The sequence below is a fragment of the Astyanax mexicanus genome, chromosome 5 (assembly GCF_023375975.1).
Source record: "Astyanax mexicanus isolate ESR-SI-001 chromosome 5, AstMex3_surface, whole genome shotgun sequence".
NCBI classification, from domain to species: domain Eukaryota; kingdom Metazoa; phylum Chordata; class Actinopteri; order Characiformes; family Acestrorhamphidae; genus Astyanax; species Astyanax mexicanus.
The window spans coordinates 39,394,338-39,410,104 of NC_064412.1; the positions used below are offsets into that span (position 1 = coordinate 39,394,338).

The following is a 15,767-nucleotide window of genomic DNA, read 5'->3' on the forward strand; positions in this document are numbered from 1 at the left end:
TTTTTAAAAAGAGGCACACACAACCACTGAATTAAAGAAAGTATTCTCACAATTTTAACTGTCACTGAACAACAGAACACTACAACAACAACCACACACATCACAAAAAACATGAGAGACATGAAAGACACTGGTTACTATGGTGATAAATTCCAATAATTTATTAAAGCATTTTGTAAAGCCAGTTACAAAAAAAATGAAAAAAGAAGAAAAGAACAAAAACATTTATTCCCTCTCTTTTTAAAACAAGCACAGTTATTATTAGTCATATTTGTTTTAAATATTATATATATATATACTCATATAAGAACAACAATGAGAAAGATTTACATCATTCAGGCCCTATATTGGCTGCCTGCAGCTGAGCAAGGACCCAGTGTAAAGAGTGAGAGAGACAGAACTGTGCGCGTGTGTGTGTGTGTGTGTGTACATCTGTCAGTGTGGCTCTTAGTGTGTTTGTGTGTATGTATGTGTGTATGTGTGTGTGTGTGTGTGTGTGTGTGTGTGTGTGTGTTGAGTGACACATATCAGCACATACTCATGAAGGACAGTAGTAACCTAACATCCCTTCTAGACGTTTAGACGTCCTCAACAACCCCCCCTCACGCACACGCACACACACACACACACCATCATTACACATCATTTTAGTGTATCCATATCTAAAGCACTCTCAATGTGTGTTCACACCGTAATCCAGTGCTGGCAGAAGTAGCCCTTCTCTACTGACCTAGGACCAGTCGCCTTTAACTTAAGGAGGCTGTATATGAAGTCTTTATTTTGCTACTACATCTTATCAGTATCAGTTAAATTATGAGCTCATGTAGTTGTTATGCTAATAAAGGTTTATTATGTATTAATATGTATTATATGACAGAAAATGGAAAACCCACAAGGCCTTTTAAACCTTTATTGTTTAAACCTAAATAATTTCCCCAATTAGATTTACAGGTATATTTAGCTAGGTGTTGGATTTTACATCCATAATTTAGTTTATGGATTTAATTTCAGTTTTTGTGCAATGACTGGTAAATATGACACCAGCTGTTCAATCAGTTTGGAGTACTGAGACTGGTCCTAGGTCAGCTCAAAAGGAAAACTTCAGCCCACTTACTCCCTGTCCCTCCCACTCGCTTTCTCACTGCGTTAATATTATCGGTAATAAATACACCAACCCTTCACCCACCCACCTCCCCGCCCCTCCCACACACACTTTATTTTGTGCCTCAAACAACAATCACAACACCCACCCTTAACAGAAATACCCATACACTTATGATAATTTCTCCACAATGCCTTTAAACTGTGAACCTTTTTTTTTTTTCGCTCGCTTCGATTCGTTCCATCTTTATGTTAAGAATTCTCAGACACACACAAAGAAACTTGCATTACACTGACAAATATAGTTGCATATCAAACAGCAAAATTACACAGGTACTGTTTTGGGAGATACAGTAGTTTTATATTTTAAGTTAAATAAAAAAACAGACAATAACAGGCATACTTGGACTTACTCTGAGTGTTGATCAATAAGATATGATGTGAATAATTATGTAATATCGATAACGCGTCTTGTGCATGTTACTCTGACCTTCCGCCATATCGCTGGGCTGCAGAATCGAGCCCTTCACCTATAAATCGTAACGTTTAATTACAGTAAACAGTAAAAAAGATGTAATGAGCTAGTTAACAGCTTTAACAGCCAACTCAGTGTTTTTCTGAGTTATGTATATATTTACACTGGCTGCAACAGGGTAAACTATTTAAAGCCTCTGAAAAAGAGTTACCAGCATAATTGAATTGCACAAGTCAATTAAATCATTGACACTGAGTTTATGTCACCTACTGAGTTTTTGTTTTTGCTTTAATCTTTTAAAACACTATAATATATGATTGTTAACTTTTTAATACTGTGGTTTCATTAATCCTTTGTATTTATTACCTATATCCAATTTTTGTGTTCTAGGGGGCAAAACTACTAAAGTATCATTTTTCTCTTTTTAACACAATATCACAGTACACAAAATTTTAATCGTCACAGATGCATTTTGGTTCAAAATGCTGTGCGTATAATCAGCTATTTTTGTTGCATATTCATGACATTTTTATGTCAAAAATGAAGTACATGATGTCAGCTTTTACCTTTTTGGGAAACTGTAACAGACGTTAAAGGTGCCGCAGAATGGAAAACTGGCATAAAACACTTATCTTTTGTTCAAATACAAAACCGAAATGTATAATAAGTAAAACACAGCTGTAAAACCTGCCAATTCCAGAGCCCTAAAACTATTACATCACAGTTTTGATGCCTCATCATTCACATACACCAGCAATCTTGCCATTCTGATGTAAGCACATCCAGTGCTGAGTTCCTGAGATTATGGTGTTTCTGTTAACTAAACTTTGCATTAAGTTTTCTAAGATAATTTGACAGCACATCACCATCAGACTCTGAGAACCACAGCCTGGCCTGATGACACTAGAGCCAGGGAAGGAAAATCATAAACAGTGTGCAATGAAGCGAAAATGCAGGAAGCATGCAGGTATCTGTGTTAGGCTAAAAGCTAACCCTAGCCAATCTCTTAAAATAGCTAATCACAAACCATATCAACAGGATAGCAGTGCTTTTCAGTAATGTAGTAAACTATTCTGAGGAACAATGTTACTAAAAACAAAGAAAAGCTAAAAACAAAGCTATGCCATGTTATGCAATGTTGATTCTGTGTGAGTCGTCACAGTGTCCTGCTGGAAACCAGAACATCAGAAGTTCAATATAAAGTTCTATAAAAAAATCATTCTAGGCCAAATCATAGGAACAGAATTGGGCGCCACCCCAAGTAAAATCACCTTGCTTCTTTGTAGATATCAGAGATTATAATAAAATACTGTTTAACAAAATTCTATGGCACTTTTAATGTAAAACAGCCCAATCCTCAAGAAATGATACTGCCTTATGCTTAGGATTGTTTGTCCTTGTTTTTTTTTCTTAACACATTTCTCTTTTTAGGACAGAAACTTTTGTTCTTCTTATCATTCCATACATATTTTGAATATGTACTATTATATGCAGTGTTATCAACTGGTATAACAATGCTAACCTGGAACAATGCTAACAGTGATAACCTAGGACATATTTTGACACGATCCACCAAAAAAACACTGGTATATTACTGGCAACGTTTCGTTTTAACGTAACTGTTTTTTGGAAATGTTTTGAAATCATGAACTCAGGTGTAAAGTAATTCCCAGTTCCAACATCCAAGGAAAATGCAATGCAACATAATTCCCACCCATTAACTAGGCTAACATGTGTTTCATCTGAATCACAAGTAGCCAGCCACCACACAATGTTAATGGACAGTTCAACACATTAGGAGGAGGAGAACACTAATAGCCAGTTCTGATCTATCAGCTTAACATTGTGGCAACACAGTGTGCAGTCCTGCAATTTACCCACCAGGGCAGGTAATAAAATTCAATTCAATTTTATTTATATAGCGCTTTTTACAACAAAAGTTGTCACAAAGCAGCTTTAAGGAAAAAAAAGGGGTCCAAGCCTCTTATGTTAAAACAGTCAGAGAGCACTGCTGCAGAGAGAGGTATTTAGGGCAGCCTTTCTTTCTCTAGAAAATCTCTAGAGAAGACAATACTCACTTAAGAATCTCTTCTCAATTTTTGAGCCACCAGAGGGCGTTCCAGGGTGAGTCCAAAATCAATAGGTTTATGTGGAGCAATTGAGCAAAATCATACAAGATTAATAATGTTAGATAATTTTATGCTGACATTTTTAATAATTTTCTCAACAGTACATCCTCAATTGTTTTAGAATCAAACACATTTTTTAAATGTAAAAGGCTTGTAAAAGTAGCAGTATCATGTTGATGCTATCATCTTTACTGCCTAAAACCTGTTTGTGTGGAAAATTGAAAATACACAGGTCCGTTTTCATTGCTTTTTTTTAGCAAAATACATCATTTGACTTTCCAAAATTAGAGGAAAATCCTGGCCAAGCGATTAGTTGCTATTTTTCATGTGAGTTTAGCTGACATTAAAAATTAGTTTAGCTTCTTTCACCTCCATTCATTTTGGACTCACTCGTGGACTCCCTCTAGCGGTTTGGAGTCATTTTCTGATATAACAAGGGGGATATGAAGTGAATAAGCTCTCCATAAACTGGCTTTGGCTCCACTTTGATAACCTGGAAAACCATCCTGCTCAGGCTAAATTTGTGCCCTGGATCTCTCGCACCAAACAATATTTACAACTTCCTTAACGTTACACTTTAAAGAAGATATCTCATGTATTTGACTTGTGGTACCCAAAGACAAAAGCTGACATTCAGTCCTTTAGCTTTTTTTTTTTTTTCCGAATTTGTCTTTTGGTCTGGTTTAAAATACACCACTGTCCCAACACTTTGGCTTCAAACTGCTTATGTCTAGTTCTGAACAATATTTGAGTCCTAAACACAAAAAAGCTAGATTTTCTGACTTTCTAGTATTAATTATCAGTTATCAATACTCAATGGTTCAATGTTGGTTCAGCAGTAACACTGGGGAAGAAAGAACTCAGTAGCTTAGAATTCAACAGATAACTTCATTCCTCACATAGCATTTCCAAATGAATGTCACATGATACATTAAAAGTCATCTGATGTTATGAAGCATATCCGTATGCTGGTCACGATATCATCCCCAGTTTAGGCTTGACCTTGCTTGGTATTATACTGATGTACTTCCAGTGGCAACACTCAGTAAGAAGTTGGTTTGGCTGGCCGAACTGGGGACAAGGAGGTATATAGAGGCTTTCTTAAGCTTTTCAAAACTGCTGTGCAGATTTCTGGCAGAATGAATGAAACTCATTCACTCAGTCGCTGTCCAAATATTATTGTGCACTGGCATTGTATGTTTGAATAATGTATACTGTACAATTGTATATTAAATGCATTCTCTCAGCCACTTTTTTAAGGGCGTTTTCACACTAGCCTTTTTTATTCAGACTGGGTCACACTTGCTCTGACAGTTCAGTTCGTTGCACAAGTGTGAAAGCTACGTTTGAGCCTAGTAACAGTCCAGAGCACCAATCTCTAGTCCTCCTCAAATTAGTGGGTTGGGGTTTACTTTAAGTGGACTCTAGTGCAGTCCGCTGCAGGTGTGAAAGCTGTCAGCTCCTGGTGCTGCGTGTAGGTTTGCGTGATTGGTTCATTATGTAATGTGATGTGATGCTTACACTTATTGCGTTACTTTTCTTTTCATCATTTTATCCTAATAAACCACCACTGTATCCCAAAAGCTCAAGTTTCTCACTGCTTGAGTGTTTATATCCAAATAAAATAATAAAAAGCAACAAACAGCCACAGTTTTTGCTATCTCACACACAGAAAAGTGATGCATGGAATTACACAATCGGTCTATGATTCGAATGGTTTGATTACGAGCTTAGAATTAGTATAGGTATAGGTGAGCACTCATTTATTTGGAACAAGTGTGAAAACGCCCTAAAAAGACTCAAATTATATTAAATTGAATATAAATAGTATGTTTAAAATATAGTTTGGTGGTAATGTGTGAAAAGTAATAAACCCACACTAAGATCAGAATGTTCAAATGGCTCTTTTCTGAACGATTTCCTTACACGTCACCTCTCTGGTCAGTCCCAGGGCACACATTTTCAGTGATGGACAGTTCTGTATTGGTGATAAAGGCTCAGAAAAAGGCTCTGAGTGTAACTCTGAGTTCACGTTTTAGGAAACGGGCAAACTTAAACAGAACAAACTCACATACAAGCCCACGCTTCTGGGATGGCTCAGTCATGGGTCCTTTGGGCTGGAGAGGACATCAACCACCACAAGCTGAACATTAAGAGAGAGAGTTGGTGACGGAAAGTTGACGAAGATAAAAGAGAAGAGAGAAGACCTCAGTCTTGGTCTCAGTCAGTCTCAGTGCTGGCAGTGAGGGAGGCTCTACAGTAACAGGACTGATGGTTTGGCTCGGTTGTGCTTTTGTAGGTGTGTGGTTGGTTCTTATGAACAAATAAATTAAGACTTCACTGACATGAAAAAAGATGCTGCATTCAAAATAAATAAGACAAAGGGTTAAACAGAGCCAAGTCAGAGTCATTGTGCATCTCTCTCTCTCTCTCTCTCCTTTCTGTTCTCTCGTATCTCGTATTTCGTATATCTCTCATATGATCAGCAGGTAGGTGAGGTTAAACATCTCATACAAGAAGACATCCTCTGTTTTGTCTCTGCAACTTCTATAGCTTCTTGTAAAGGTTCTTGATCACCTCATCCAAGCACTGCTGGTGCTGGTGACGGACATGACGCTGCAGCGCTTCTTCACAATCATGTTGATGTAAGCCTTCATGATCTTAGTGATCTCACCCACCTTCAACCACAAACAACAAGACAAAACATGAAATACTTGATTAAAAAGTGTATTTTTTCATTAATAAACTGTAATTATGAAATACATTATTAATACAGCTTTGAAAAAAAATAAGATGCCACTTCAAAATGATGAGTTTCTTAGATTTTTCTAATTGAATCAAGAGGAAGAAGATGGATCACAAGGCATCAAACCCATCTGAACTGCTTAATTTTTTGCACTACAAGTGGTGTAAAGTTATCCAAAAGCAATGTGTAAGACTAATGGAGGAGAACATGCCAAGATGCATGAAAAAAGGGTTATTCCATCAAATATTGAATTTCGAACTCTTAAATTTTTATTTGAGATCTGAAAGCTCTGCTTCTCTTCGTTTTATTTCAGCCATTTCTCATTTTCAGCAAATAAAGGCTCTAAATGACAACATTTTTATTTGGAGCTTGGGAGAAATGTTGTCTGTAGTTTACAGAACTTAACAACAATATTTTTTCAAACATATACCAATAAAGAGCAAAATCAGAGAAACTGATTCAGAAACTGAAGTTTCTTTTTTCCAGAGCTGTAGTTTGGCCCTGTCTGGTGTCTGAGCTGAGCACTAATTTGGTCCAGGTGATATAAGTAATGTGTTTAATACAATACATGCAATGTATATGTACTGCATAGCAGAAAACAGTAGTAGATGTCATCAGATGAAGCTTATGAGTTCACCTGAGGAGTTTCGAAGAACATCTCTCTCTCGTCCACAGTGATTTTGTAGGTGCTAGGCTGTGGTGCTCCGAAGAAGACGATATGCTCATACTGAAAGGTCTCCAGTGGTTTGGGTTCTCCTCTCTTATATACGGACACGTTCTCTGCACTCACTCCCAGCCACAGGTCATGAGGGAAGCCCCCTTCTTTACACTGTGTCAAGATTCATTTCATATATATCATGTTAATAAATCATGCAGAATAATTGCAACTTTTTTAGTTCATACTAACAACACAAGTTTAAATTTCCACTATTAGGCTACAATAGTACTAATATACACATACAGTTGGGCAGTGACACAATCTTCATGATTTGGGCTCTGTATGCCACCACACTGCTTTTGCAGTGTGTTTTGGTTCATCGTCCATCTGTACTGTGAAGCTCCGTCCAGTCAACCTTGCTGCATTTGGTTGAATCTGAGCAGAAAATAAATCCCTGTTCACTTCAGAATTCATCCTTCTGCTTCTGTCTTAGTGACCCAGTGCAATTGGAAGCCATGCACGCCATACCGCCACCATGTTTTACAGAGGATGTGGTGAGCTTTATGTCAAGCCATTTTAATCCTTTTCCATACTTTCCTCTTCCCATCATTCTGGTACAAGTTGACCTTAGTTTCACCTGTTCAGAACTGGGCTGCCTTTAGATGTTATTTGGTAAAGTCATATTTGGCCTATAAATGTAGATAAATGGCTGTAATTCCTAAATGCTTCACAGCATTTGCATCTCATTTGATACTTTACAAATCCAGTGTGATGGCATACAGAGCCTAAATCATGAACATTGTGTCACTGTCCAAATATTTTTGAGGCTAACTGTATATGCAGGACATTATTCACAATATACAGTACACAGCTAAAACTTAACATCTTACATACATAACTTTGTTTCTTACCTCCACATCAAAGAGTGTAGAGCCATATCCAGGCCACTCTTTAATGATGGTCATGTAATTGAGCATGGCCTGATGCTGGGGCATGCCCTGCAGCCGATTCCACTTCTCCAGAACGCTGGTCAGAGTGGCCGACATCTCCTCCTTCACAAACATCTCCAGCATCTGCTCCTCCTCCACCCGCTGCTTCTTCAGAGAACCCGTCTTGAAGCTGCGCCTCAGAGTCCCGTCCAGAAAGCTGGTCCGTCTCCCATGGATCGCGTGACCCCCTGGCCCCACCGGGCCGACCCCTGGAGCACCAGTCCCGCCGGCCTTGGTGGACTGCAGGATTCGCGTGCGGAGCCGGCCCACAGGATACACGCTGCTCAGGCTCCAGGGTGTCCGCGCCACGTCTCCGTGGATGTACTGCAGGCGCAGAGCAGCCAGATGCTGCAGCGTCTCCTCAGGGGCAGGGAAATGACCACTGATCAGACTCTCATGAGCCTGCGGAAAGAAAAATAAGAGAAAATTAACACGGTGGGGTCAATTCAGGAAAATAAGATTGAGAAATATCATGGATTAAATTGCTGTAGGCTAGGGCTGTGTTTTGGCAATAATCAATGTATTGACAATACAGAGATTACGATTCAATATGTTGTGATACTGTAAGCAAGACGTTATATTGCAATTGTTTTAATACAAATTTTGAAAAACCTTCCATAGTGTAAAAACAGACTATCATATTAATAAAATTTGAATTAAAGAGATGTTTACGTTTCCAATCAGAACAGTGGGATCTAAAAACTAAATGAACCCCCCCCCCCATCTTTACAAGAAAACTAATAATTAAAAGTTGAGAGAGTTTTGTTGCTTTGAAATTCAATACAGTATTGCAAAACTAAATTTCCTCACCTGTTCAAACATAAAGGCGAACTCCACCCCCTCTTTGGGCATGCTCTCCACATCAAGGAAGCAGTAAAGTTTAAAATAAAGTCGACAGGGTCCATCTTCCTCCTCTTCCTCACTTCCGGCCAGCCTGCAAATAAAAAAAAAATTGCACTCAAAAAGCTGTTATTTTACTAATAGGGCATATAACATGCTCTAAAACCATCTCAAAGTGCTTAATTATCAATCACAGTTTTGCTAAAATAGGCAATACACTAAATAAATTAGAGAGGGAGTAAACATGAGATATGAAAAGAAGGAAGTACAGGAAGTTAGGTGTGCACTATCCCAATATCCATGTAAACATAAAAAAAAAAAATTAAGCTCTTCAAAGGTGTTTCAGCTGTTGGATTGGCTGTTGATGGCTAAAGCGGGATTAGTTGTAACTCAGAGGTGGGTAAAAGTTAAAGTGGGTGAAGTGCACTCTACACTACATCTGTAAAGATTCTGCTGCCTTTTATCTTTTGTAAAATAGTCTCTGCTTAAATGAAACCTGTGTGAATTAAAATGTGGGAAAGTATTCTGCATATATACTAGCTTTCTGAGGCACACCACGTGATGTTTCTTCCCGCATAGCACAGGTATCTCAGGTTATTCAAAACCAGAAATTGGGCCAAAGGATTCTTCAGAAGTGCAACGCTTTTGCAGCTTCAGGAAGTTTTGGTGTAGCGCAGCCCATAGCCTACATATCTGTTATGAAAAAGTACCTGCTAATTTTTAAAAAATAAAATAAAATTAAATTAATATTGGGTTAGGGTTAACCACTGCTAAAACCTGTGCATCAGTTGAACAGTTTATTAATGCTATAGATTTTATACCTTTCAAACTTGGCAAGTACATCTGCCACAATAACACGGCTCTCAATAGCCCGGCTCTCGACTTTGTTGTGCTCGAACAGTGAAAACAGGTTCCTGCTGTTATCCATCGCCAGACCTCGGATCAGCTTCTCCACAACCTTCAGGCAAACACAGACACAACATCAGAAGAATGATAAATCTGGCAGTGTGGATTTAGTACAACACTTTTTGGACTATAAAGCACAAATAAAAATCCTTTAATTTTCCCAAAAATCGTCAGTGCGAATGTATGAATTCTACCAGTCAGGTTGTAAGGAGCAGCAAAGATACTCAGATGGATTACAGAGTATAAGGGAGCTGCTAACTGGGGCTAGCTAGCACTGATAACCGCGGCTGGGTAGCACTGCTAACTGGGGCTGGCTAGCACTGCTAACCACCGCTGAGTAGCACAGCTAACTGGGGCTGGCTAGCACTGATAACCACCGCTGAGTAGCACTGCTAACTGGGGCTGGCTAGCACTGATAAGCACCGCTTGGTAGCACTGCTAACTGGGGCTGGCTAGCACTGATAAGCACCGCTTGGTAGCACTGCTAACTGGGGCTGGCTAGCACTGATAACCACCGCTGAGTAGCACTGCTAACTGGGGCTGGCTAGCACTGATAAGCACCGCTTGGTAGCACTGCTAACTGGGGCTGGCTAGCACTGCTAACCACCGCTGAGTAGCACTGCTAACTGGGGCTAGCTAGCACTGATAACCGCGGCTGGGTAGCACTGCTAACTGGGGCTAGCTGGCACTGCTAACCACCGCTGAGTAGCACTGCTAACTGGGGCTGGCTAGCACTGATAACCACCGCTTGGTAGCACTGCTAACTGGGGCTAGCTAGCACTGCTAACCATCGCTGGGTAACACTGCTAACTAGGGCTGCCTAGCACTGCTAACCACCGCTGGGTAGCACTGCTAACTAGGGCTGGCTAGCACTGCTAACCACCGCTGGGTAGCACTGCTAACTGGGGCTGGCTAGCGCTGCTAACCACTGCTTGGTAGCACTGCTAACTGGGGCTGGCTAGCACTGCTAACCACTGCTTGGTAGCACTGCTAACTGGGGCTGGCTAGCACTGCTAACAACCGCTGGGTAGCACTGATAATTGGGGCTGGCTGGCACTGCTAACCACCGCTGGGTAGCACTGCTAACTAGGGCTGGCTAGCACTGCTAACCACCGCTGGGTAGCACTGCTAACTGGGGCTGGCTAGCGCTGCTAACCACTGCTTGGTAGCACTGCTAACTGGGGCTGGCTAGCACTGCTAGCCACCGCTGGGTAGCACTGCTAACTGGGGCTGGCTAGCACTGCTAATCGCGGCTGGGTAGCACTGATAATTGGGGCTGGCTGGCACTGCTAACCACCGCTGAGTAGCACTGCTAACTGGGGCTAGCTAGCACTGATAACCGCGGCTGGGTAGCACTGCTAACTGGGGCTAGCTGGCACTGCTAACCACCGCTGAGTAGCACTGCTAACTGGGGCTGGCTAGCACTGATAACCACCGCTTGGTAGCACTGCTAACTGGGGCTAGCTAGCACTGCTAACCACCGCTGGGTAACACTGCTAACTAGGGCTGCCTAGCACTGCTAACCACCGCTGGGTAGCACTGCTAACTAGGGCTGGCTAGCACTGCTAACCACCGCTGGGTAGCACTGCTAACTGGGGCTGGCTAGCACTGCTAACCACCGCTGGGTAGCACTGCTAACTGGGGCTGGCTAGCGCTGCTAACCACTGCTTGGTAGCACTGCTAACTGGGGCTGGCTAGCACTGCTAACCACCGCTGGGTAGCACTGCTAACTGGGGCAGGCTAGCACTGCTAATCGCGGCTGGGTAGCACTGATAATTGGGGCTGGCTAGCGCTGCTAACCACCGCTGAGTAGCACTGCTAACTGGGGCTAGCTAGCACTGATAACCGCGGCTGGGTAGCACTGCTAACTGTGGCTAGCTGGCACTGCTAACCACCGCTGAGTAGCACTGCTAACTGGGGCTGGCTAGCACTGATAACCACCGCTGAGTAGCACTGCTAACTGGGGCTGGCTAGCACTGCTAACCACCGCTGGGTAGCACTGCTAACTAGGGCTGGCTAGCACTGCTAACCACCGCTGGGTAGCACTGCTAACTAGGGCTGGCTAGCACTGCTAACCACCGCTGGGTAGCACTGCTAACTAGGGCTGGCTAGCACTGCTAACCACCGCTGGGTAGCATTGCTAACTGGGGCTGGCTAGCGCTGCTAACCACTGCTTGGTATTACTGCTAACTGGGGCTGGCTAGCACTGCTAACCACCGCTGGGTAGCACTGCTAACTGGGTTGGCTTACCTCTCCTGCAGTTGTATGTGAGTTGATTGAGATTTTGCAGGATCCTCCTCCATGGCAGTACACAGTGGTGGTCATTTCTTGTCTGGTAAGCAGGGCGACGATCTCCTCCTGAGATGGCACAAATTCTCTTGCCTTGGTCTTCTTCAGAGACTCGCCGATGAAGAAGGCATACTTCTCAATTTCAGTACCTGGGTAACGCTCCCTAACCCTGAAATACAAAACACAGGTTTCAGCCAGGCTGCCAAGTGCTGCAATAGCTGTCGAAGCCATCCAGTGCACTGTGATTTTACTAAATATTTATATAGTGCATTAACCTCCTTAGACCTGAACTCTTGCATGGCATGCATTTTTTATTTCTCTTTGCTATTTGGGCTAATTGGCACCTGATTATGGTAAAAACAAAGAATTATCTTTTTACATGATGCAGTTTCTGAGAAAAATGATGTCCACATATAAGGACCTTAGTTTTGTATTTTGATAGAACACAATTAAGTCACAATTAGTAATGATGTGCAAAACATTTATTTTGTGCCTAAACACAGCAGCATTTTTTACCTGAGTGCAAAACAAAAGTAGAAACAACAAATGTGCCCCTTTGAGCAGTATGGTTCAATTGAAGTGCTGCTATCAGAATATTGAAGACATTACATAAAAACATTCTAAGAACATTAATACATCTTGAATATTTTAAAAATGTTAATTGTAAAATGAAGAAATGATTGATTGATTTATAGTCTGATAGCAAGAAGGAGAGGAAAGAGTTTTTAGGTCTGTTGGTTCTGCACTTGGGAAGGTTAGTTGCATAATAAGAGTTTCTTCTCTTTGTCTTTCTCTAGTTAGAGATAACTGCTTGTTTTTTGTTCTTCTGTTTGGTTTTGCCTTTTGGTTTTATCTGTATGTTTGGTTGGGTCTTTTGTTTTGTTAACTTTGGCTAACACCTCTGTTCATGTTTATGGTTCTGTTTTGCTTATTCTGGCTGTTAATCCTGCTGATAGACTATACTATTAAAAATAGTTTTATCTATTTGTCTTTTGACATATAAATAGTAAAGACATATAATCTCAAATTTTACTGAATATAAATAACAAGCCAGGCAAAATAACAGCCTCTAAATAGGCAAGTTATTTTTAACACACTGTTATAATTGGTCAAAACAGTACAAAAGGGTATAATTGAGCATCACCTCTTCAGGTGGAAGCGGAGATAACGCAGAATGGCACGACTGGGCAGGAATGTGCAGCTCATGCACGTGAGCAAGTGCCAGTGTGCCCGATTGGCTGGGCTGTTGGGCTGGGGCACGTGATTGGTCTGTTTGATCAGCTGACAGTAGACCTCGTCTCGGAGTGGTTTGAGATCATGGCAGGTCTGCAGAATTCCCTGGATGATAGCTATTGGATCAGACACAATCTCCATCTCTTGCAGAGAGTTAAAGATCTTCACTGCCTCGTCCTGCAGACTCCCATAACCCTTCTGCTTTTGAACTACAGGAAAGAGCAAGAAAGAGAGATATTTAAAAAAGCGAGGTAAAAACAAGATTTGGTTTTAAAATGGCAAAGAACCTTTAAATTTATTTATTTACATTTCTTTTTAAAACACCCGGGAACATAAATAAAGCTTTTTTTCGAATTATTTCTAATATCTTCAAAAATCTGCTGTATTTCACAAGTATTGTTCTGCTTAGCTAAAATTAAAACTAAACCAGGAGACCTAAAGCTAAAGCTAACCATGTAGAGATAACCTAAACCTGTAGAGCTAAAACTAAACCTAGAGCTAAAGCTAAAAATAAACATGGAAAAGTAAAGCTAAACCTAGAGAGTTAAAGCTAAAGGGTAAACCTGGAGAGCTACATGTAAACATGTAGAGCTAACACTAAACCTATAGAGCTAAAGCTAAAAATAAACATGGAAAGGTAAAGCTAAACCTGGAAAGTTAAAGCTGAGGGTAAACCTGAACAGCTAAACGTAACCCTGTAGAGCTAAAACTAAACTTGTAGCGCTAAAGCTAAATATAAACATGGAAAGCTGAAGCTAAAGGTAAACCTGGAGAGTTAAAGCTGTAGGTAAACCTGGAGAGCTAAAGGTAAACATTGAGTGTTAAAGCTAAAGCTAAACCTGGAGAGCTAAAGATTTAAAGCTACACCAGAAGAGGTAAAGCTGAAGGTAAACTAACCCAGAACTAAAAAGATACAGGAAAAATGCTCTTTAGCTGCATCACATAAAGAACTCTTTATCTTTAAAAGAGTAGACAATACGAGAAATAGCAGGGAGGAATAGAGTATATAGCTCACTTCAGATACAGGTGGCCGAGGCCATTGTAATGGAAATAGTGTGGACTTACAGTTATCATTGATTTCTCCATAGGGCAAGGGCAGGAGAGGTGAGTGCAGGGGATGCTGGGTATATCTGAGGATGGGGTTTCTGCGATACATCTGCTCCACCGCCTCTGAGTTCACACTGCTCTCCTGTACAACAGCAAAACAAAACATACAGGATACAGGAATATGCTTTTTTCTGACAATAAAATCTTAATCTTACTTCTGATCCTATTAGCATGTGTAGTAACCTAATGACTTTCAACCAGCCTAACACTTTTTATTATTAAAAATATTTTTAAAAAGAAAAAAAAGAAGTCAAAAACTGAACATAGCCTAAACCAGCACCGTCTATATTTACCTTGATGTCTCTGATGAGCTGCTGAGTGGGCGTCTCGATGGGCACCTTGTTCTCAATGACTCCCTGGATGGCCGACACCCATCTGGCAGCTTCATTCAGCAGCTTAGTGTAGAGCCGGTAGGAATGTTTCCGCCCATGAACAATGATGTTCCAGTAACCTGTAACAGACACATGTTATCATCTTATTAACTACTGAAGATGTATGTACTTTTCAAACTTTTGCCACATTTCAGGCTTCAAACATAAAGATATTAAATTCAATTTTTTTGTAAAGAATCAACAACAAGTGGGACACAATCGTGAAGTGGAATGATATTTTTTAGATATAGAAATAAAAAACTGAAAAGTGGGGCATGCAATATTATTCTGTCCCCTTGCGTTAATACTTTGTAGCGCCATCTTTTGCTGCAATTACAGCTGCAAGTTACTTGGGGTTTGTCTCTATCAGCTTTGCACACCGAGAAATGTTTTTTTTGTCCATTCTTCCTTGCAAAACAACTGGAGCTTAGTGAGGTTGGATGGAGAGCGTTGGTTTGTGAAGAGCAGTTTTCAGCTCTTTCCACAGATTCTCGATTGGATTCAAGTCTGACTTGGCCATTCTAACACCTAGATACGTTTATTTGTGAACTGTTCCATTGTAGATTTTGCTTTATGTTTTAAATCATTGTCTTGTTGGAAGATAAATCTCACCCCAGTCTCAGGTCTTCATACATCTTCCCACCAATTTTCAGCATCTGCCCTGTCCCTGCTGAAGAAAAGCAGGCCCAAAACATGATGCTGCCACCACCATATTTTACTTTGTGGATGGTGGTTTCAGGGGGATGAACTGTGTTGCTTTTACGACAAACATAACATTTTGCATTGTGGCCAAAAAGCTTGATATTTTGTTTCATCTGACCAGAGCACCTTCTTCCCCATGTTTGATGTGTCTCCCAGGTGGCTTGTGGCAAACTTTAAACAAGAATTTTATGGATATCTTTGAGAAATGGCTTTTTCATATA

At 40.7% G+C, this 15,767-nt stretch overlaps 1 protein-coding gene across 1 annotated transcript in view; it reads right to left on the minus strand.

The window, feature by feature from the left end:
* Window positions 1-138: 138 nt before the first annotated feature.
* myo10l1 (myosin X, like 1) overlaps window positions 139-15,767 on the minus strand; it is a 113,598-nt gene continuing 97,969 nt past the window's right edge. The window contains exons 32-40 of the mRNA XM_007248796.4: window positions 14,767-14,924; window positions 14,432-14,555; window positions 13,278-13,575; window positions 12,095-12,302; window positions 9,760-9,896; window positions 8,909-9,032; window positions 8,021-8,500; window positions 7,089-7,280; window positions 139-6,383 (exon numbers count right to left, since the gene is read on the minus strand). Coding sequence (XP_007248858.3) covers window positions 6,279-6,383; window positions 7,089-7,280; window positions 8,021-8,500; window positions 8,909-9,032; window positions 9,760-9,896; window positions 12,095-12,302; window positions 13,278-13,575; window positions 14,432-14,555; window positions 14,767-14,924 — 1,826 coding nt within the window. The 3' untranslated portion in view covers window positions 139-6,278. The remainder of the gene's footprint in view (window positions 6,384-7,088; window positions 7,281-8,020; window positions 8,501-8,908; window positions 9,033-9,759; window positions 9,897-12,094; window positions 12,303-13,277; window positions 13,576-14,431; window positions 14,556-14,766; window positions 14,925-15,767) is intronic.